This window comes from Neomonachus schauinslandi, chromosome 11, assembly GCF_002201575.2.
Source record: "Neomonachus schauinslandi chromosome 11, ASM220157v2, whole genome shotgun sequence".
NCBI lineage: Eukaryota > Metazoa > Chordata > Mammalia > Carnivora > Phocidae > Neomonachus > Neomonachus schauinslandi.
In genome coordinates this window covers 44,514,054-44,536,187 of record NC_058413.1, presented here as the reverse complement: position 1 = coordinate 44,536,187, position 22,134 = coordinate 44,514,054, and the positions used below count along the sequence as shown (strand labels likewise).

At 51.0% G+C, this 22,134-nt stretch overlaps 1 protein-coding gene across 1 annotated transcript in view; it reads left to right on the top strand.

Annotated features, from left to right (window-relative positions):
• The window catches only part of MICAL2 (microtubule associated monooxygenase, calponin and LIM domain containing 2), a 208,877-nt gene that overhangs the window by 142,900 nt on the left and 43,843 nt on the right, over positions 1-22,134 (top strand). Inside the window, exons 26-31 of the mRNA XM_044919865.1 lie at positions 4,701-4,881; positions 8,188-8,351; positions 9,903-9,905; positions 13,293-13,367; positions 17,826-17,980; positions 19,234-20,563. Coding sequence (XP_044775800.1) covers positions 4,701-4,881; positions 8,188-8,351; positions 9,903-9,905; positions 13,293-13,367; positions 17,826-17,980; positions 19,234-20,563 — 1,908 coding nt within the window. The remainder of the gene's footprint in view (positions 1-4,700; positions 4,882-8,187; positions 8,352-9,902; positions 9,906-13,292; positions 13,368-17,825; positions 17,981-19,233; positions 20,564-22,134) is intronic.

Here is a 22,134-nt window from a genome sequence, read left to right as displayed (position 1 = left end):
CCAATCCGGCTCGCTCACTCACTGCGGGGCCCTGGCTGAGTTATTCTCAGGGTGCCACGTTCTCGCACGCATGCGGTGAAGATGACAACACTCTCCTTTCAGGCTCTCGGGATGTTAGAGACGATGAACATGGATAAAGGCCTCAATAATGCATTGCCGTTGCTTTCGTTGTTACCTCGAGACTACTTCCATTGCTTGTACTGGGGCTGCTGGTCTGTGCGCGCAGACAGGGAATGAGAGAGGGGTCTGGAAGTAGAAGCTTGAGAGGAATGATTTCCTCCGGGGCATAGCACTGGACCCCAGAGACCCAGCTGTAGCCTTTGGCCCAGGCCTTGGGGGGCAGAAGGGAGGGGAAGAGGATGTCCGTCTTTGGGGCTTTTTCACCTCAGCAAGGTGTTGATCAGAGAAAGCCCCACCTTCTTTTTTTCCAAGTCTCTACCTCCCCCCACCCCCAGCCCCTCCACTGATATCTGGGCTCCACGGTGAGAGACGCTGGCCCTGACCCCGCTGTCCCGAGGGCTCATCAGTCAGCCATGTCCCCATCCTCCAGCCTGAGCCCCTGCCCCGTTCCACCCCTCGGCCCTGCTGGCCAGGTCAGAACTCTCTAGGAGGAGGGAGGATACAAGCAGACCCCCGGGGTGTCCCTCGCAGGTTTGGGCTGGTCCCGGAGGTGGTGCCACCGCGGCCCGGCACAGCTCCCCTCCACTGCCTGTCCCTCCAGGCTGCTCTCGCTAGCCTCGCTCCCCTCTTCTCCAGCCACGCATGCTCAGCCTTTAGTTCTCCTCCAGGTTATCATGGTCCTTTCCCTGGTCTCCCTCTCCCCTCCTGGTGGGTCCTCTGGTCCGCCTTGCACTCGGCAACCAGAGCGATCTTTCTATGAGGCCACTCTGACGATGCCAGTCCTCAGCTTCCAGACTTCCAGTGCTACTCTTCACTTTGCCCTTTGGGGCCCTTTCTGGTCCCATGTCAATGGAATGATGTCCCACTGTCCTCTTTCATATACTGTCCTGTCCTCCAGCCACGTGGACGTGGCGTCTGTTCCCATGCAGATGGCAGTGCTTTCCCTCATTGTTTTGGCTCGCAGAGGTGCATCCCGTGGAACACCATCTCTCCCTTCTCTGTTCAGATCCTACTCATCCTTAACCCATTAAAATGGTGCCTTCCACCTAAAGTGTTCATTGTTCAGATCTCCCTCCCCTTCTACTTTGTCTCGCCTTACTCATAGATGGTCTACCTGATAAGGCTGCCTCATCTCCCCTCTGGGACGGGAAGAGACCCTTGAAGGCAGAGCATGGCTGATTCATCTCCAAATCCCCAGCACAGGCCTGGGTCAGAGGAGGCCAAGTAGCATTTATTGACTGTACAGGTCTCTGTGCAGCCCGCTCAGGCACACACACCTGTACTCAGGTATAAGCCAGGTAGAGTCGAGTCTCTGCTACAGTAATTCTGTGTGATAAGCCTCCCGAATTTCTGGGGCTCATGGCATCTATTTTACTGGCTTGGGAGTCTGTGGGGTTGGCTGAGGAGCTCTGCTTCAGGCTGCAGGTCTAAGGGTGGCCTGGGCTCCCATGGGATTGGGCTAGGCAAGGCTTCAGATATGCTCCACGTGCCCACAGTCAGGGACCTAGGCTGCGGGGGCAGCAGCGCTCTGGGACAAGCTCTTCTCATGGCAAACTAGCAAGAGTGTGGGTGGACTGGCCAAACAGCAAGGCCATTTGAAGCCACTGCTCATGTCCCATCCACTCATTTCCCCTGGGCAAAGCAAGTGTCAGAGCCAAGTCCCATGTCAGTTGGGCAAGGAAGCATACCTACCACCCCTAGCAGGAAGGACTGCAAGGTCACAGAAAAAAAGCACAGCTCTGTTATGGAGCGGGGGTGAAAAACAGGAACATAATCCTGCCCAAACTCCCAGAATAAAGGTCACGCACATGGGCGTCCATGGTTCTGTTCTGCTCGCAGCCATATAGACGGGTCCCTGTCCTCTGATGTCTTAGCCTCTCTGTGCACCTGTCTTTTCATCAGCAAAATGGGGATAATACTTGTCTAGAAGGTTCTATGAAGTTTAATAGACTTAATAGGCATTAAACACTTAAAACAGTTCTCCATAAAAGTGCTCAGTAAAAGTAAGCAGCTGCTATTATTATTATATTATTACAGCTACTACTACATAGCCAAGCATCCAGTTACACCCCTGCTCCCCAGTGCCTCCCACGCACAGCCGCACCAGTGCAGAAGTGTGCAAATGCACACGCACAAGCAAGCGTGCACGTATGTCCGGAGTGGCAAGCTGGCCACCCACTGGCCGTATCTGCCTGGAGATGTGTTTTGTTTGACCTATACAATATTTTTAAAAACATGAGGCATTTCACGTACAAATAAAGATTTCTTGAGTTATCTTCCTAGATGGTAAATATAGTTAGGGAGGTGGAGGTGTGAAGAGCCCAGCATTTAGGGGTTGGCTCGGAGACTGGCTGGCTGAGGTGTGAAGAGCCCAGCATTTAGGGGTTGGCTCGGAGATAATGTGTCTGCTAGACATCCACGTGAGATGCAGCCAGAGAGGCAGCGAGAGAACCGGGTCCCCGGAGCAGAGCCGGGGGAGGGGAGCTGCAGCTGCGGGAAGACCTCAGAGCTTGTGAATTGGACTTAGCAATAAGGAGGCTGCCGGGGGCTTTGGGGGGGTTGATGTGGGAGTCATGGAGACACAGGCAGAACTGTAGGGGATTGAGGAGTTGAGTGATGGAAGGCGCACAAGTAGAGAAGGTGAGTGCAGCAAACTCTTCCAAGATGATTGGCTGGGAAGGAGGGAGAAGAGGAAGAAGGGTTAGCTAGGGGCCAGGCATGGGAATTGGGTCAAAAATCATTTTCTTAAAATGGGAGAGGCTTCAGCACATGCAAATACTGATGGAAAAGGTCCAGTAGACAAAGAAGTCTGTGGCACAGGGAAGAGGAGGTAATGATTCTTGGAGGGGGGTTGGTGAGGAGGGAACCAAGTGCAAGTGAGGGGTCAGCCTTCAAAAGGAGAAAGGACGCCTGGCCCACTGTGACCAGAGAAGGGGTCACCCAGCTAGTTCGTGGCCAAAATGGAACTGGGCCTCAGGTGGCCTGTTTTGCTTACTCGTTCATTGATTCATTCAACAGGCATTCCTCGAACATCTACTCCTTACCAGGTACTATCCTAGCAAGAAAGGAAACAGACACAAATCACTGCTTATGTTCTAGTCATGGGAGAGAGATAATAAACAAAAGAGAAAGTTGTAGAATTTATTAGAAGGTAAGATGTGTTATGAATAAAAATAAAGAGGAACAGAGAGTGCTGAGGACATGGGTTGCAGTTAAAATAGGGTGACAGGGTAGGCCTCATGGAGAGGGTGCCATTTGACCAGAGACTTGAGGCGGTGAGTGAGCGAGCCCTGCAGGAAGCTGTCCAGGAATAGCATCTCCTAGGAAGAGGCAGGAGCAGTACATAGGGCTGAGATGGGGGGACAGCGAGGTGGCCACGTGGTCAGAGCACGTAGTGGGGCAGTAGTGGGAGATGAGTAGTGGGAGATGGGGTCATGGGGGCTGCTGGAGGGTGTTGAGCAGAGGAGCATGATCTGACTTATATTTAATAGTAGTACTTGGGTGGCTGTGTTAAGAAGACTGAGGGGAGCATGGCAAGAGGGAAAGAAGGGAAACCCACAGAGGATGTTTCCATAATCATGGTGACTGGGGTCAGAGCAGTAGCAGAGGAGGTGGTGACAGGTGACTGGATTCCTGACCTATTTTGAAGGGGGAGCAAGCAGGATTGGCTGATAACTTGAGTGAAGAATGAAAGAACAAGAGAAGTCAAGGATGCCATGAAAGCATTTGACTTGAGCCGCTGGAAGGCCAAGGTCGCCATTTAACGAGATGGGGAGGGCTATGGGGGAAGCAGGGTTGGGGAGCAGTGGGGCTGAAGAGGTCCACTTGGACATGAGTTTGATAATGTGTCTGCTAGACATCCACGTGGAGATGCCAAGTAAACAGTAGGATATATAAGTCTAGATTCAGGGGAAATGTCTGAAATATAGATGTAGGAGTGAGTCATTGTTATCTAGGATTATTTGAAACCAGGAGACCAGATGAGATTATCACGGGCATGAGTAAGAGAAGAGATTCAAAGACAGCCCCGGGGCCTTCCAGTGTTACCAGATCAGGGGGAAAAGGTATACCCAGCACAGAAACAAAGAGGGAAGGAGAGCTGCCAGTGAGGAGAAGGGAGCCAGGCTATGCTATCCTAGAAGCTGAGAGGAGAGCTGTTTCTAGAAGGAGAGAATGAACCGCTGGGTCAAATGCTGCTGATGTGTCAAGACAAGAATGGAGAAGTTGCCACCAGATTTAGCAGTATGTTGGACATGGTGATTTTGACAATGGCAGTCCAGAGGCTGATGGGCCTGGGTGGTCCCTCTGAACATTTCAGGACCCTCCTATGGGACTACATAAGATATGTGTGTTCATGCCCTGTACACAGAAGTGCTCTAAATCCTGGGGCATCTGGTAGGCTAAGTGGTAGGAACAGAGGACGAGAAGGTCAGTCTTGGAGTGTCCAGGTAGACCCAAAGCCTGCTGCTCTGCCCACCCCCTACCCCAGCAGCCTGCCTAAGCTTCTGGACGGGAAGCAGGTACCCTGCAGGGCCCCTTTATCCCCATCATCTCTCTAGATACTCTTGTCCTCCCAGCAGATGAGCCAACCTCCCCCAAGAAGCCCAAGAGTGTCCTGGAGCCAGAGCCCAGTGATATGGAAGGTGAAGCCACCTCTCTCCTGCCCTCTGAGTGGACCTCAGTGAGGATCAGCCCTGGGGAGAATGTAGTTGGAGAAGATATGATGGCTGTGCATGTCCTGGTCACCAGTGATGACAGCAGGTATGCTCAGGCTGCTGCAGGATGGGGACAGAAGAGGGATTGGACAAGAGTGACAGCATTCAGGGACTGGTCTCCGCTCCACTCACTGACCATGTGACCTCTCTGTATCTCCACGTGCTCATCTGTAGAATGGGGACAGTTTTAATACCTGTCTCACAGACAATCGTAAGGATCTCACAGTTAATGTATATGAAGCATGTAGAACAACATTCGGCACATAATAAGCACTGCAAGTGTTAGCAATTGCTGTTTTCTCAGGGAAGGGACAGGCTCTGGCCCCACTGTCTTCTCCCTGAAAGGCAGCTGTGGTGTAGGCTGCAGCGAGGGGTGCCGAGTGGGTGTCACTGTGACAGTAAGTTGTAAGGTAGTGATGCATGGTGATGGGGAGGCTGGGCTGGGGGCAGGAGAAGGCATGAGAAGTGAAGCCCTGCTGCCCTAGATGAGTATTTCTCAGAACGCCATCCTTCCTGCCCATACTGGAACCACCCAGAGTGGTCATTAGGAGTGCAGACTCCAGGCCTCCCCCAGACACTGAATTCATCCAGGAGGTCAACCAGCAAGAGGGACCAGTTGCTCAGTATGTACCAGACTCTGAGGATATAGCAGTGACCAACACAAGACAAAGGCCTTGCTCTCACAGGCCTCTCATTCAAACTGGGTGGGCAGTCAGCAAACAAGTAAATAGTTAACAGGAAAAATATCACCTATGTTCTAGGTAGTAAAATAAAATAGGAGTCTATGATAGAGGGTGACTAGTCAGCTACTTTTGATCGGTAGCCAGGAAAGGCCTTTGTATCAGTCATCTCTTCTCACCATCATGCTGAGTAACAAAGCACCATTATTCTACTCAAGATTCTGTGGGCCAGCAATTTCAGTCAGGCTCAGTCCTGCAGTTATTCTGGTCTCAGTGGGCTCCTGTGTGTGTTTGGGCTTCTAGAATATGGCTAACTGTCAGCTGGGGTGCCAGGAGGCTATTGGGCCGTGGATCCTTCATCCTCCAACAGGCAGCCTGTGCTTATTCACATGGTCCTATGAGAAAGCACAATCATGCCAAGTCTCTTGAGGTTTCAGCTATTCCTATCACGTCTGGATGGTCACAAGTCCAGCCTGGATTCAAGGGGTGGGGAAATTGACTCCACCATTATGGGAGGAGCTGCAAAGGTCCATTGAAAAAGGGTGTGGCTCCAGGAGGGGAATGATTGCCATCATTCTTTGCAAACAATCAACCACAGCTTCCAAGAGGAGGTGACATTTAAGCTGAGAATTGTTGACAAGAAGGGACAGTCATGCGAAGACTGAGGAAGTGGCATCCAAGCGGTGGAACAGTGATTTGGGGGCCAGTAGCACATAGAGGCTATGAAAGCCAAGGGAGCTGATGAATCACCCGTGGAGTAAGAATATCTCTTCAGGAAAAAAAAAAAAAGAGGCTATCTTCTTATAGATAGAGCTAAGCCTAGGTGAGGGCCCCAGGGCATTTGAACATTCAGTGGGCAAGCAGAGAAGATGCTGGCAAAACCCACAGGAAGGAGAGAAACCAAGAGAGGCTGAGTTGGGGAAGCTGAGAGAAGAAGTTTCAAGATGGAGGGTGTGGTTCACTGTTTCAGATAAGAATGGAGGAACTGGAGAAGCGACCTCAGGATTTTCCAACAAGAGGATCAGAAACACGGCTGGAATAGGTGTGGGAAGAATGTGAGGGATGAAAACAGATACTGCTGTGCAGACAGGTAGTTCACGAAGTCTGGAGCCTTCAGACTCTGGAAGGGGGGGCCTGGGAACGTACATTTTAGCAAAGCCCACAGGTGATTCTGACACACAGGTCAGCATGAGCACCTCTGCCTTGGAGTGCCCTCTGCAGTCACTGAGATAAAAAGCAAGGCCCAGAGAAGGAAGGCCCTGCCCCAGGTCTCACAGCCTTCTAGGCCTCAGGTAGGCAGGACCATGTCCATTGTAAGAGGCAGAAACCCAACGCTAGCTTAAGTAACATAGCAAATACTTCAGTTCCTCTGACTGGGATGTCCAAGGGTAGTCCTCTCTTCAGGCAAGGTTGGAGCCAGAAACTCAAATAGCCACTCTCTGCTGCTGCCCCTTTGCATGTCGGATTTACAACCATCCACAAGGAGGCTCTATCCATGTGTGGAACTCTTGGCTACAGAGGGCCTCAGCCCATGTCTGTCAGTCCATGTCCATGTCCCAAGATCTCAAGGTAGACCTCCAATGGGTACTACTCACATGGCATGCCCACCTCTGGGACCCATCGGTGAAGAGCACTGGGATGCCGTGGCCGGTAGGCTTGGGCACTGTGATGGATAGAGAGTCCACCAGAGCACACAGATGGATAAGGAGCAGCGACCCAGTGGAAAGATGCATGCTGGACTTAGATACACAGAGAGTAAATAGTCGCAGCCCTACAGATTTGCACCTCCCCAAGCCCCTGGGGGACTGTGTCTGTGCTGTCCCTACTCCTGAGGACACATTTCTTCCATCTCTCTGCCACGCGAATTCCTGCCCATCATTCAAGGCCCAGATTACACATTCCCCCTCCAACCCTGTAGCCTTCTCTTTTCTCCCATCCATTCCCACAGGACACAAGCAGCGCTGAAATGCCTAAAGTTTTAGGACAGGTCCTAAATGATAAGCTCATTTTGCCCCAGAGAGCTGAGGAGTCATGCTCAAGGATGGCTGAAGGTAGGTAGACCAGCCGTCTGGCAAGCACGTCGGCATATGTTCATGGGGCTTCATTCTCCTGCTTGGATCCACACCGGTATTTTTTCATTAGGGCTCCGTAAAGCACCATGGACTGTGTGGCTTAAACAACAGAGACATGCTTTCTCACAGTTCTAGAAGCTGGGAGTCCGAGATCAAGGTGTCAGCAGGGTTGGTTCCTTCTGAGAGCCACGAGGAGGAAGGATCTGTTCCAGGCCCCTCTCCTCAGTTTGTCGATGGCTGACTCCGCGTTCATGTGATGTTTTCTTCTCTGCCTGTCCAAATTTCCTCTTATTGTAAGGACACCAGCCATATTGGATTAGGGCCCACCCTAATGACCTCATTTTAACCCAATTACCCCCTTAAAGACCCAATCTCCAAAGACAGTCACATTCTGAGGTCCTAGGGGTTAGGACCTAATATGAATTTGGGGGGACACAGTTCAGCCCATAACGAAGCCTGAGGCTGGGCTTGAGACAGAGGTGACAGAACCACTCTCTCTGCCCCAGGGCGCCATGGGCAGTGACGGGCAGGGCACAGTGGGGGTGTGGGAGGTGAACTACAGGGCCGCCCGCTCACCCACCCTCTACTTCTTCCTTCCAGCTCTGACGCAGAGCCAGACTGCCCCAGCAGTGAGGCATCTGGTGCACAGCCCTGTGAGGAGAGACCCCGGCAGCCGGAGCCCCTCACCAGGCACAGCTCCCTGAGAGAGGCCCCAACCAGGAAAGTCTCCCCACCGTGCCCTGAGGAGTTGCAAGCGGTGCATGGTGAGCAGAGAGCTTGCTTGGATAGGAGGCAGGCTTGCTTGATCCTGGGACATGGGGAGGGAGCAGAGGCTCCCCATGGCCAGTTTTTCCTCACGGAGGATCCGGTGACAGGCGCAGCCCTCAGGCTCAGAGGTAGTGGGGCTGGGGTATAAGTGGGGCTGAGGGGACTGGACCCAGGCCAGCCTCCTTCTCCAGGAGAAGCTTTGGAGTCTCAAATGGGTAGGTGGCAGAGGGGTCTGACTGGCTGTTGTGTGTCCCAGGCTGGCAGAGATAAGGAGACCCCAGCACCCTCTGGCCTGGAACAGTCTCCTCTTGGAACATCTCCGTAGGGGCCCATCTGGCATGCCATAGCCCACGAGGGAAGGCTGTGGCTTAGCTGCCACTGGACAACAGACAGCCAGGGCCAGCACAAGGCCATTGCCGGTGCTGGGGACACGTGGAACGCACTAAAATTTTACACAGTAATAAATACATTTCTACTAAGCACCTCTAATGGCTGAGGGTTTTCCCATACGTGGCCCCATTTCATCCTCAGGATGACCCCGGGGGGGTAAGTAAGCTCACCATTTTACCCGTGAGCAAACAGACCGTGTTTTCCTTAGGTTTCACAGCTAGTAAAGGCCTGCGGCCCAGGGCCAGGGGCCTCCACACCCTAAAAAGTTGTCTTTAGCAGCCCAGCTTGTTTTCATAAAGGTGGCCTTGATGGCCTTGAATGGAATGTTTTCATTCAGTCAACAGCAGCTTGTGAGCTCCGGGTGGGAAGAAGCAGACTAACAGAACCTTGCCACCTTGGGCACCAGCAGCCTTGGCGGCCCTGGGAGAGCCGGAACTCAGCTTGTCCTGCACACCCCTCTGGTGGCCGAGAGCAGAATTTCCACCGGAACCTAGAAACAATCTCCCAAGGACACCCGGGCTGGGGGCCGGCCTCCTGGAGACTCTGGATTTACCCTCCCCTGTGAGCCTTTTTATAAAAGGACAATTGTCATCAGAACGTATTTGCTCAGTACCATCGTGGTGCCGTCTGGAAGGGCTGAGCATAGGCAGTGAACAGAACGCTGCGCTGTGCCCTGCTGGGGGCAGCCGCCTCTGTCCGCTTATGCGTGGCCGCTGTCTCCCTGGGCTCCAGCCTCCTCATTTACAGTTACAAATCCTGCCTGCCTTTCATCCTTTCCCTCCATTTCTCCTCGCTCCTCGATTGCCAGGGGATTTTAGGCAATTTACAAGAAAGACTAAAACAAAATTCTACGTCTCTCTCTATAAAAGATAAAGCCTCAAGATCAGGGTTAACAAAATGAGTTTAGGAGGTAGAGACCCCGGAGAGGCAGAAGGTGGGCCTAAGCAGTTACTCTAGTGGAATCATAAATTTGATCCTGAGTTTTCTGGCAGCCAGAGTTAAAAAGGAAACACAATTATTGTTCATGAGAAAAACAACATACTGGTTTGCAGCAAGTTCCAGATCTGGTACCACTTTTCCTAGTGCTTCCTGTCAAACAGACAGCAGTGAGAGACTCGTGAGTTCACATCCTGGGTGAGGCTGTCTCATGCGGCTAGCAGGTGAGGGCATTGCAACCACACACGACTCAGCAAGAGGAGTTCTTCCGGGGGATAGGGCTGGGTCAAGATGACAAGGCAGTGTGGCCCAAGCGTTTTGTTTCTGACAGTCCAGTGAAATTCCAGGCTAAAATACAGAGTAGACAGAGAAGTGGATAGACCGTGTGACTTTCAAGCAATCTCTTGTTGATTTCACTGTTATGCATCACGTTTTTGATCATTGCTAGGCAGACCACATCGTAGGGTTAAAACCTCTGGTACAGGCTCAGCATTGTGTTTTGTGTTGCTGGTTATGGTGAATCTGTTACTTTACCGGATCATATAGGTTGATATGTTGTGCATGTTAATGGAGCTTCACTCATCACAGTTTCCACTTGGATAAATGGCGCAGAGCTGAGCCAAGGGAATGCCAAACAAGGCCAATATACTGCTTTAAGAAGTTTTAAGAAGTTTGCACACCCATGCTCATCCGGTATTACTTACAATGGCCAAAGGGGGAAATGACCCCCAAATTCATCAACTGGTGAATGGATAAACAAATTATGCTATATCCATATAATGGAATATTATTCAGTGTTGAAAAGGAAGGAAACTCTGACACAGGGTACAACATGGTTGCATCTTAAAGACATTATGCTAAGGCAAGTAAGCCAGACACAGAAGAACAGGTATTATACGATTCCACTTCTGTGTGGTACCTAGAATAGTCCGATTCATAGAGAAAGTCGAATGGTGATGACAGGGGCAGGGGGTAGGAATGTGGGGAGTTGCTGATTCATGGGTACAGAGTTTCAGTTCGGGATGAAGAAGAAGTTTGGGAGGTGTACGGTGGTGATGGTTGTACAACAGTGTGAATATACTTAAGGCCACTGAACTGGACTCTAACATGGCTAAAATGGTAACTTTCATGTTACGTAGTATTTCTCCACAATTTAGGGAGAGACTTCTGGGACTACCTCAGCTCATCGAGGAACCTATTGTGTCCTCAAAGTTCTTTTTTTTTTTTTTAAGATTTATTTATTTATTTATTTGACAGAGAGAGAGACACAGCGAGAGAGGGAACACAAGCAGGGGGAGTGGGAGAAGGAGAAGCAGGCTTCCCGCTGAGCAAGGAGCCCCATGCGGGGCTCGATCCCAGGACCCCGAGATCATGACCTGAGCCGAAGGCAGACGCTTAACGACTGAGCCACCCAGGCGCCCCGTCCTCAAAGTTCTTTAGCATAGAGCATGCCCAAGAGGATGGCCTGAAATAGAATTTAAGCCCTATGTTATCGAGGCTCAGTAGAAAAGGCTCAGTAAAGGTCCCCCAAAACACCTAGTTCAGTGTTCTTTAAAATCTTGTTTAAAAGGCAGATACGTAGGTTCCCACCTGCAGAGATTCAGATTTGGTGGGTCTAGCATGGAGCCAAGTACCTGCATTTTACAGAAGCGCCCCAATTGCTTCCATGCGGGGGGGAGGCCACATCCTACACTTGGGGGAATCACAGAAGAGCAGCCTCCAAGAGGGCCTGTCTGGATAAGTTTGTTGTAAAATGCACACCTAAACAATTAAATGAATCAGTCGAGTGCATTGGGTTTTAGGCGTAAACCCATTTGGATCTGGGGGGCAGACTGCCCCATCTTATTCTGGTTTAGAAAAATTGGTATTTCTCCATTTTTTTTCTGGCAGTAATTTGACAACAGGATGGTCCAGCGACCTACGGAGCACACTACTAGTTTGTAACGATAAAATGTCATTAGCACCATTTGGCAAAATACTTACCCCTTATTTCTTTTGTAGTGGGTCATACAGTAGGAGCTCCAAAAGTGCTCCCTAAAAATAAATATAAGTAAAATATAAGCTGAAAAAGGGACCCAGGCTGGCTTTATGCTGCTCAAAACAACTGGATCAAATCACTGCTACCCACCCTGGTATGCCTATTGTGGTAAAAAATGTGCACATGTGTGTCCCATAAACACCAGGGATGGAAAATTGCTTGTGAATTTTAACCAATTTTAATAAGTTCCATTCCCACAAAGTGAAAAAGCTGAGGGAAGCAATAAGAGCTTGAAGCCGTCTTCTACATCTCTCGGGAAATTTCTCCACCAGCTGAAGGAGGGAATAGCGTTGGTCAGCAGGAGGTAGCTATCCTGGAGGCCTGCCTGTCCCTGTTGCATACCAGCCCAGCTGGGCAGACCCCGCCCTGTGCCTGTGGGAGGAACAGGCCTAAGCTGGAGGCTGGGGGATGAGGCTGCACCCTGAGCCAGTCCACACAGGCTCCCCCTCAAGCCCATGCACTTGATATGACAGCAGGTCTGTGGGACAGGGAACCCACAGATCGAACAGGCCCACATCATCTCCAGGGACAGTAAGGGAAGGAGGGGAGTCAGGGATCTAAGGAGCTGTCGGATCTTGTCCCAAGGAAGAGAAGCCCCCAGAAGTGGTTGCCACCTGCACCCCACAGCCTGGCTAATGAGAATGGACGCCCAGTTCTGAGCACTGGCAGGGTGTGGGATCCAGACCTTCCTACTGAGACTGAGGGCTGGACCTTGGCTTCATACCTTCCCTACCCCATTCTCCCACACCCACATCACTCCTGGGGAGTTCTTTCCCTCCACGCCCCCTAGTCCCACCTGTGTGCGCATTCAGGCCTGCATGCAGTGCCCCATTCTTTCCCTCGGGTATGAAGGAACCACCACAGGGACCTGGAGCCTGAGACCAAATCTGAGAGCCCAGTGTGGGAATGGGGTATGTGTGCATCTCTCACACCCTAAATGGCCAAGGCCACCTTCTTCTGCATGTGATGCTCATCTTGCTCAGCTAATTCTCAAGACCCAGCTGGGTGGAGGGTGTTCAGTGCACAGTCCATGGAATTCTGGTTCCCAAAGGGTTTGGGAGGCTTTGCGGGGGAGGGGGAGAGGAGGTAGAACTTTCTGCAGCTTCCAGGTTTCAATGAGAACAGCTCCGGTTTATCTACTACGTATACGGGACATTGATGTGAGACCAGCTTTGAAGAACTGCTCTGCTAAAAACGAGCAAACAAGCGTGCGTAAAAGCATGCGTATATATGGGTATGCGTACATACATGTGTGCACGTACACACATATACATGTATGTTAATTGTGGGCAAGTTAGAATGATGGCTCATAATTTGAGGCATTTTCTGAATGATGGCAGTACCTGTCCCATAGCAGGGCCTCAATACATATTCAGTGAATGAGCAAATGAAATGTTGGAGGTGTGTGTCTTAGGGATGGGAAGATGCAGTCTGGAAAAGGAAGGGGCTCAGTTAATGATGAGTATTAGTCCATAAAATGTGCCATAGGAGAAAACCCCATGGTTATTCTGTAAGTTTAACAGACTCTTCCTCCCTCCCCATCTCCCCTGCCCCTTTCTTTTTTCCATCACAGCTCTGCAACGGGCCAGTAGCTTCCAGTCTCCACCTCCCAGCAAATACCAGAGCTGGAGAAGAAAATTCCAGTCGAGTGAGTCATGAGCTCTCTGGGAGTGGGAGGGGAGGGGCATGGGCAGTGTCTTCTGGTCAATTCTCAAGGGCACCTGTTCTCATTGCATGCATGTCCTCTCTGGCCTGGCCTCCTGGATGTTAGGGGCAAGGAAAGAAACAGAAGGTTGACTGTTCCCACGGCTGACTCGAGGAAGCATTTTCCAAGGATTTGGGGCCTTTCCTTCTCCTTCGGTCTGGAATCATGGAGCCTTAGAGCTCTACAGCTGCACCTGGAAGGGGTGTTAGTAATCATTGGCTCCAAGCTTTGTGAAACACAGATGAGGAAACTGAGATCCAGAGCCTCTATGTATTTTCATTTTGTACACTGGAGTTGGACTGGGGGCATCAGGGCAAAGCAGTGAAGGAAGCCACACCCACACCCACTCACACACCCATCCATACACACACACCCGCTTCTTTTTCTGAGCAGGCTTTGATCCCAGCATCCCTGAGAAGAACAGGGCTGGGTGAGGACCAGCGGCTGCAGCGGACGCCAAGGCCTCCGGACCCCACTAGGGGGCACAGTAACCCCGCTCACAGTAGCACAGCACCCCGGGGCTGGCCATGTTCTCCGTGCTGCCTCCCTTACAGGGCAGGCATCCCCCCCCCCCCCCCCCCCCTCCCCCGGGCCCTCTAATCCATCTCCAAGTCTACCTTCCATCTCCCCCTGCCCCCACACTCTCTCTCTCTGGGCTTTGCGCTGGGAGAGGTGGACCCAGGAAAGCCTTGGGTTAGACAGAAGTTTCTAAAAAGAGCCATTGTTGAAGTTGGAACAGAACACTAGTTAGTTGCTCCTTCCTTCTGAGTCAACACGGACTCCTGGCCCATGAGTCATTCTCCCCGCAACCCTCAGGCTCCAGGCGCCCCCTTCCTTGGGTGAGGCTGGGATAATGGGTGCCTCTGGAGCTGGACCACAGCTGCACCCCGGCAAGCCACTCCACCTGGGACACCCTGAAATGACTCTGGAATCATCTTGCAGTCCCAGGCACTGAGGGTGACGAGAAAAGAGAATTCATGTTTACTGAAGGCCTGGGTCACTTCATTTCTTCCCCCCTCCCCGAGCCCCTCCCCAGGTCACAGGAATTCTGCTTCTGTGCGGTGGGGGGGTGTCCTTTTGAGTACAGATTCCACCCAGCACTTCCAGCTGACTTCACCGAGCTCCAGGAGTACAAGGGGCTCGGCCTTTGCCCTCGAGAAGTTCCCAGTCTGGGGTGCAAGCTGCAAGACTGGTGGGGGCCCCTCCTAGCAGGTTAGGGGACGCTGGAGGAGGCACAGGAGAGAGAGGACTGCTAACCAGCAGCATGGTTTCTGGGATGGGCCTGAGGACCTTGGCGGGTCTTTAGTTATCCCAGATGTTGGTTCTCAAGTATATATAAAAGCTGGTTTGAGGGCAGGCCTTGAGTTGGGGTCATTTGTATGGGTCTGGCCCAGAGGAGGTGTCCAGTTGTTGCTTGCTGAATGAATGAGTAAATGAGTGAACAAACGAACATAGAACCAAGGAACAAGCAGGCTGGACCGAGTGAAGAAACAAATGGAGCCCAGGAGTTCAGCCTGCGCAGGCGGCTGCCCCTAGAGGGCGCGCTGAGACTGGGAGATTTGAGCATTGCCCGAACTCCAAATTTTGGGAAGCTGAACCCCGGAATCCCAGTCTTTGTAAAAATCCTCACACCCGTCATTTTGGTCATCTTCATTTTGCCCAAGAGGAAACCCCAGGGGGCAACACTGGTCCTACTGTAGTAAGGAGCAGGACCTGGGGCACCGTCTCCTGGGTCCATTTACTGCCCCGTCAAGGCGGTTCTGGCCCCAGCACCAGGTGGGAGGACAGAGGGAGCTGTGTGAGTGCCCTTCTCACCCTCCCCCTGCTGACCATAGTCACACAGTGACCTCTAGAACCAAGGGGAAAGGTCACTGCCAGAGGGCCCAGAGAAGAGGCAGCTGAGCCAAAGGAGGCTTGGGCGCTGTAACCCAGGCGCGCTCTGCTCATCAAGCCCTTTGCATGATGGGAGCAGCAGGGCTGGCAGCACCCGGGACTGAGGCCCCTGCAGAGGGCAGGGCAGCCTGGCTGGACTGTGCCAAGCGTCCAAGGAAAACAAGAAGGAACTTGCAGAGAAGGATCTGAGTTGCTGAATGAGGAATCCTGGGCCTACGAGTTAGAGAAATCCTGGCCAGGGTAGGGGTATGCAGCCCCCTCTGGAGCAGGTCACCCGCTCAGCGCTGTGTTTATTGGACACAACTTGTGTGCGCGGGAAGAAGACAGGGATTAGAGCTCATATTTGGCTAGTGTGCAGCATTGACTTTGCATTCTACCCCGGGCACTGCTTTTTATCCCATTTTATTCCTTCAGCCTCCCCGTGACGCAATGCTAGCCATCCTGTTTTTCACAGGAGGAAAGTGTCAGGCAGCTGGAGTGGGTTTGAAGGAGGTGGGGTTCCAGGTTCCTCTTGGCCATTCTCTGAGGGAACCCAAAGACACTGACCACCTCAGGCAGGTGAGATCTCCTGCCGCCTCTCAGCTTAGCTCTGGCCTTCTCCCAGGTGGCAGCTTGACTGGCAGGTGTCCCTTCAAGCTCTGCCCAGGTTCTCCTGAAGTCAGTGCATGAGGAACATGTGTGCAGAGAGGCCTCACTGGTGGGGGGGGGGGCAGGGATTACAGAAAGGAGGGAGGGAGAAGCCCCTGGGTCATGACCTCGTGAACCCCAAGGCTCTCCTGTCAGGTTTGGTTCCCAAGGTGTCCCTGGATCTGTGTCAGAAGGGCGGAACAAAGAAGCAGTCTGTTGAGCTGAGGGGCCTCTGAGACAAGCTGAGGAGTTTGATTCAGGAGGTAGCAGAGGGAAGAGAATGAGGGGGCAAGGAAGAGGAGGAGGAGGAATTTGGCAGGAATTTGGCAAGCGGAAGACAGGAAGCAAGGCAACAACTGACTCACAGCGTTTGCCTTTTTAGGCTCGAACCATCTAATTGTGGGCTGCACTGAGGGTTTGGGTGACAGGCTGGCCGGCTGCCTCCCCTGCATCGGCTCCTGGCAGCCCTGGGCCTCCTCCCAGCAGCTCCTTCCTGCCACCCTCAGATCTCTTTCCCTGAGTTATCTTTTCCCTCAGAAGCTTTCTGGAGGGCTTCGCTTTGGAAGCCTGCGGAACATGTGTGTGTGGTGGCCGTCTTTCCAGAGCCCAGGACTGCGATACGCACTCTGACACACTTGCCTGTGTGTACAAGGGAAGCAGGACAGAATCCTGAAGAACCCAACCTCTGAGGGTGCGGTTGGCCTGGCCTGTATGGGTTCCAGAGGAGGAGCGTCTCACCCGAAGCTTTGGGGAAACTGAGGCAGGGGATTGTCTTGAGTTAGGAAGTGAGCTAACATCTGAAGGCTGGACAACTTGGAAGGAAATCGGAATGGGTCAGCAGAACGGCCGCAGGCAGGGAGTGGGACAGGAGTGGGTAGACGCACATTGGTCCTGGGAAGTCTCTGGGGGGTAGCCTTATTTGCTGGGAGGGTTCACAGGAGAGCTGGCTGGGCTGAAGGGTCAGACGCTGAGCGGACAATTCCAAAACGGAGTGTGGCATTTCCTGAATCCCTCTGAGGACATATTATTGGGATGCTCTGTTACAGAAGCAAAGCTCTTGAGATTTTAGGTTTAAGGTTACTAGAGGGCGTGTGTGTGCACTCATGAGAGAGAGAGAGAGATTGAGCTCACAGGCTACAACTGTCACATTTCTGCAGTTACCAGACGAATGGACTCCAGCTCCCACAGAGCAGAATGAGGCACGTCCTCAGGGTCCCAGCCACACACTCCTTTCTCCCGTCACTCTGAGGGCACACACTGCACCTCGTTTGTTCCCTGACCAACGGGAGCTTGGCACGAACCCCACTCCATATGCCTCAAATGATTTGATGCTCATTATAACCTCCCTCCCTAGTGTTCTCTTAAAATCTCAAACTAACCATCTCATCTGAGAGCCCCTTGGCGCCCGTGTGAGAAGGAAGCCCCCGATTCATTAGCGGTGACGGTCTACCCTGCCCACGCGCACAGCTAATGGTCCAGCATCTTGTGGGAAGAGGCCTCAGGTGGTTTATTGACTAAATGACTTAACGCAGCCTAGACCCCAACCACAATGGCTTCAGGGGAAACTTTAGAGGTAGGCGCCCATTTCCAAGAGATGCCCTGGAGACTCCCTGTTCCATCTCTCAGGAACATCCTGAGTGCGAAGTGCGATGGTTCCTAGACTTTTCATCCTTGGACCTCCGTTCCCCCACAGGAGGCTGTCACTCCTCACCTGTTCCTCCTAAGGTCAAGCTCAGCGTTGGGGCCTCTCAATCAGTCTCCAACACCTTCCTCCCTCTGACTCTATTTATTGAGTTGGAGCTTCTCTTAAAACCTCCTCTTTTCATGATAAAATAAGGTAATAACAGCTCTGTAATGGACAGTATGTTCTTTCCTTGGTAGGTTTGACGCCAGTGAACAACAAAACAACTATGTCACCTTCAAAGGAAGCTGCTCCTCTTTCTTCTTCCTCATTATCTTCTCCCTCATCTTCGCTGCCATCTTTTTCTTCAGCCAGTGTCCCAGGGAATGCTCTGGATGGCTTCTCCCTACCTCAGGTAAATGCCCTTTGGGGCCCTGGGCAGGTGTTCAGAAGGTGAGCTGCTCATGCTCCACCCACTTCCATACTTAATTCCGATTCTTAGCACTCTTAGGTCACCCAAGTGCAAAGCCAGGGCCATGAGATGCTCTGTCAAGGGTCCACCCAGGCCTGCTTCACTTGTCCTTTTCATGAAGGCTCACTCATCCTGTTCCTTCTCAGCCAGCCCCGGGGCACAGCCACTCACTAAGCTGACTTTGTGGGGCACAGACTCTGGGCAGGACTGTGGCATGCAGAGATGCTAGGATATACGCTCTGCCCTTGATGGCCTGGCAGATGACCTTGAGGAGTTCACAGCTGAAGGAAGGCAGACACAGACTGAGGCTGCCTTTGGTAGCAGCTGAGACTCTTGGAAGCACATCCCCCCTTGAAAAGAAAATGGCATCACTGAGATACTCAGGTTTGATCTTTATCCTTCAGTATGAGTTTATCAAGCCTCTGTTACCTGCTGGACCCTGGTCTAGGCTCTGAAAAATAGGGTGCACAAGACAAAGAAAGGTACATGCTCTTGTAAGTTCCTGTCCTATGACCTGCCCCTCAGGCACCAGAGCTCTTGGCAGGGCACAGCCACTCCTAGGATTTCCCTGTGCTCTTCCTTTGCCAAGGGCCAAGTCCTTGCATGCTTCAAATGACTACTTTCTCAATGGTGCAAAGCATGAGTCAGGTTTAGAAGGGTCATTGAAAAGTCCTAAAGGCCATCCTTCTGCCACCACAGCCCAGAGGGGGAACTGTCTGTCCTTAACTTAATAATCTCCAAGGAAGAAGCCTTGGCCTCTTGGTTGTTGGAGGAACATACCTATGGGTGCAATGTACCCCTTAGTAAGGACCATGGCCAAGCCAGCCATGGGGTATCTGTCCTCCCGTACACATCTGGCCACTCCCAGGGGCCAGGCCAGCTCTGCCTGGCTGGCCAGGGAGCTTGTCCGTGCCTTTGCCTTCCATTCTGGCTTCCTACCCACCTAATCCAGCACCCAGCAAAGCCTTTGATCAGTCCTGCTACAGGGACTCCAAGCAGATCCCAGCAGGTCCTGAAGCAGCCACTTAGAATGAAGAGCAGCCCTTTGAAATCATCCTCGGCAGATTTCTTTCAGACTTTGGGTGTCTGAGATCTGAAGAGAGCAAGGGAGGGGGCCATGGGCTGAGATATGCCTCCCCATATAAATAAATGCTGGGAATTCCTAAATAACCATTCATTTTGCCTATCCCCTCTAGGTGACAGCTAACAACCTGCCCTCACAGGTCTTAAGAGGTCACTCCAGCCCTTCCACTCCAATCTTTCTGAGGCGTGCCAGAGCCCAAGGGTTACCCAAGGACATGCCCCTGTATCTGCCTCATGGCCAAGTGCTGGAGCGGGCAGAGTACTGCATGATGAGGCCTGGTGGAGATGGCCTCACCAGCCCCCAGCCACCCAGCCTTGCAGAGATGGCTTCTGATGAGTGTCAGGGAGCAGAGGCCCCTCTTCGGGACACCAGAAGCATCCGCAGAGGCCCTCACCCCACTGGAGGGAAAGACAGGTGCTTGCCAGACCAAAAGCTATCTCCCAGGGCTGGAGAGGACCCAGGAGAAAAGAACACTGGACCCAGAAGAGGAGAGGAGGATGGGTCAGAGTTGGAAGAGGGGAAGAAGCTGGACTTGAAGAAGTTAGTCCTCACTCCGGAGCAGAAGACAAAGCTGCTGGACTGGAACCATTCCATCCCTGAGAGTATGAGCCTGGAAGCTGGGGCACAGTCTGCCCAGAGAAGTACTGACAATGGTAGGGGAGGCTGTGTCCTGAAACCAGTTAGTCCCTTGCTGCTCCCCCGGACAGCGAGAGAGACCCCGCCCACCCAAGGAAGGGCTCAGGAGAAGACGGGGACCCCAGCTGAACGGGCTCCACCCAAGTCCCCACTTCGGCTCATAGCAAATGCCATCCGAAGGTCCCTGGAACCCCTCCTCCCCAACTCGGAAGGTGGGAGGAAGGCCTCTGCCAAGCCAGAATCAAAGACCTCGCCCACCAGCCAGCCGCATGCTTGCACTCGCTCCTTCAGTCTTCGCAAAACCAGCTCCAATAAAGACGGCAACCAGCAGTCCCCGGGGAAGGACATGGCGAGCAGGGCCTCAGCCTTCTTTTCCTGGGGCTCCCCACCTGCCAGGGCTGCCCAGCCCTCGTACCCTAGCCCTCCTGACCTTGCCCTCCGCACCCATAGCTTGCCCAACCAACCGTCCAAGGTGTTTCCTGCACTCATGACCCCGCCCTGCCACAAGATGGAAGATGTTCCCACACTCCTTGAGAAAGTGAGTTTGCAAGAGACATCCCCAGATGCTTCTCAGGTTCCAAAGGGAAAAATCTCGCTCTTTCCCTCCTTCAGACTCAAAGACAAATCTTTTGAGAGTTCCCTCCAAGAATCCAAACAAAGAAAGGACCTCCAGGACCTCTTTAGCACCCCCAGGGGGGCAGGGGAGCCGGCAGACAGCACCCAGCCCCTGGAGAAGTTGGCACAGCCTTTCAGTAGCACCTGCCTAGGGCAGAGGGTCCGTCCTCCTTCTCCAGACAAAGATGCAAGTAAGTGGCGCTTTCCTAACCAAAGTCTGCAGTTCTTGCTGGGCAGTTAGTCTTTCTTACTGGACTAAGAACAGGCATTTTTCACTTTCTCCTTCTTCCCAAATTAAATTCTGACAGAAGTAGGAAAACTTGAATTTGAAAAATTAAGAAAAAATTAAGTTTGAAATGATGTTACAGAGAGTTTTGAAAAAGACAAAGAATCAACCATAATCTCACCACTTGCCCACTCATTATCCCTATATGGCAACTTTTACTAAGTTTTAGCCCCCCAAATTGTATTTTTAAAAATCAATATATCCTAGCTATTACGACAGCACATCATTTACATAAATGCGATTTGATGGCAGTAAACTATTATATCTAGTGGACATGTTGTTTCATTAAGTAAATTATTTTTTATTTAGAAAATAACTGTTTTATTAATTTATAGATATATATGTATATATAAATTATACATATGAATATATTGGTATTTTATATATGGTATTGAATGAACATTTTTATGCATATAGGTTTTTCTTTCCTTTGAATTATTTTTGTTTTAGGATAGGTCCCAAGAAATGAGGTTACTGGATTAAAGATGCGAATATTTTTAAGTTTTTTAATTTGCACTAATGAATTATTTTTTAACAGTTTGGATAAAGGATACATGGGAGTTTTCTGTGTTATATCTTACACTGCATGTTATAAATATGAATTAAGTGGAGGGAAAGGTACCAGTTTATATTTCACTGCTAATGTATGAAATAACTTTTTCACCATACTGTCACCTGTATTGAGTACCACATTTTAAAAACACTGCTGTTTTACTAGTCAAAAAATGGTACCTCTTTTAAGCTTGCTTTTTTTTTATTTACTGTTCAAACACACATATATTTGGTTACCAATGGAAACTTAGGCCTTTTTATATTTAAATATGATTGTAATTTTTTAAATTATTGAATTAATTAATACATCAAGAACTGGAATAATCCAACAATACAGAAATATCTTAAAAAAAAAAAGTAACATCTATTCTCTGCCCCCTCTCCTCCTTGCCAAAGTTTTGGTATATATCCCTACCGATAGTTTAGTTAAACACTCACATGATTTATTTTGTTGTTGATATTTATTTGTTGGCTTTAAACAAACTGTGATTCTCCTATTCCTATTTTTTTTAAGATTGTATTTATTTCTTTGAGAGAGAGCACGAGCAGGGGGAAGGGCAGAGGGAGAAAATCTCAAGCAGACTTCCCACTGAGTGCGGAGCCCGATGTGGGGGTCTATGCGGGACTCGATCCCAGAACCCCGAGATCATGACCTGAGCCAAAGTCACACACTTAACTGACTGAGCCACACAGGCGCCCCTCCTATCCCTGTTCTTGAGCAACTTTGTTTTTACTTATTTTGTTAACTTTTTTCTTATTTACCTTTTATTTTAGAACTTAAGTTTTCAAATGAAAAATTCTTTTCCTTCTTTGGTGCCTTAATCAGAAAGCTACATAGATTAACAAGAGACTTTATTTTCAGTCAAGCTCAGGATAAGCACAAACAGGCTGGAGTTTAACTAGATCCTTTATTCCCCATCATAA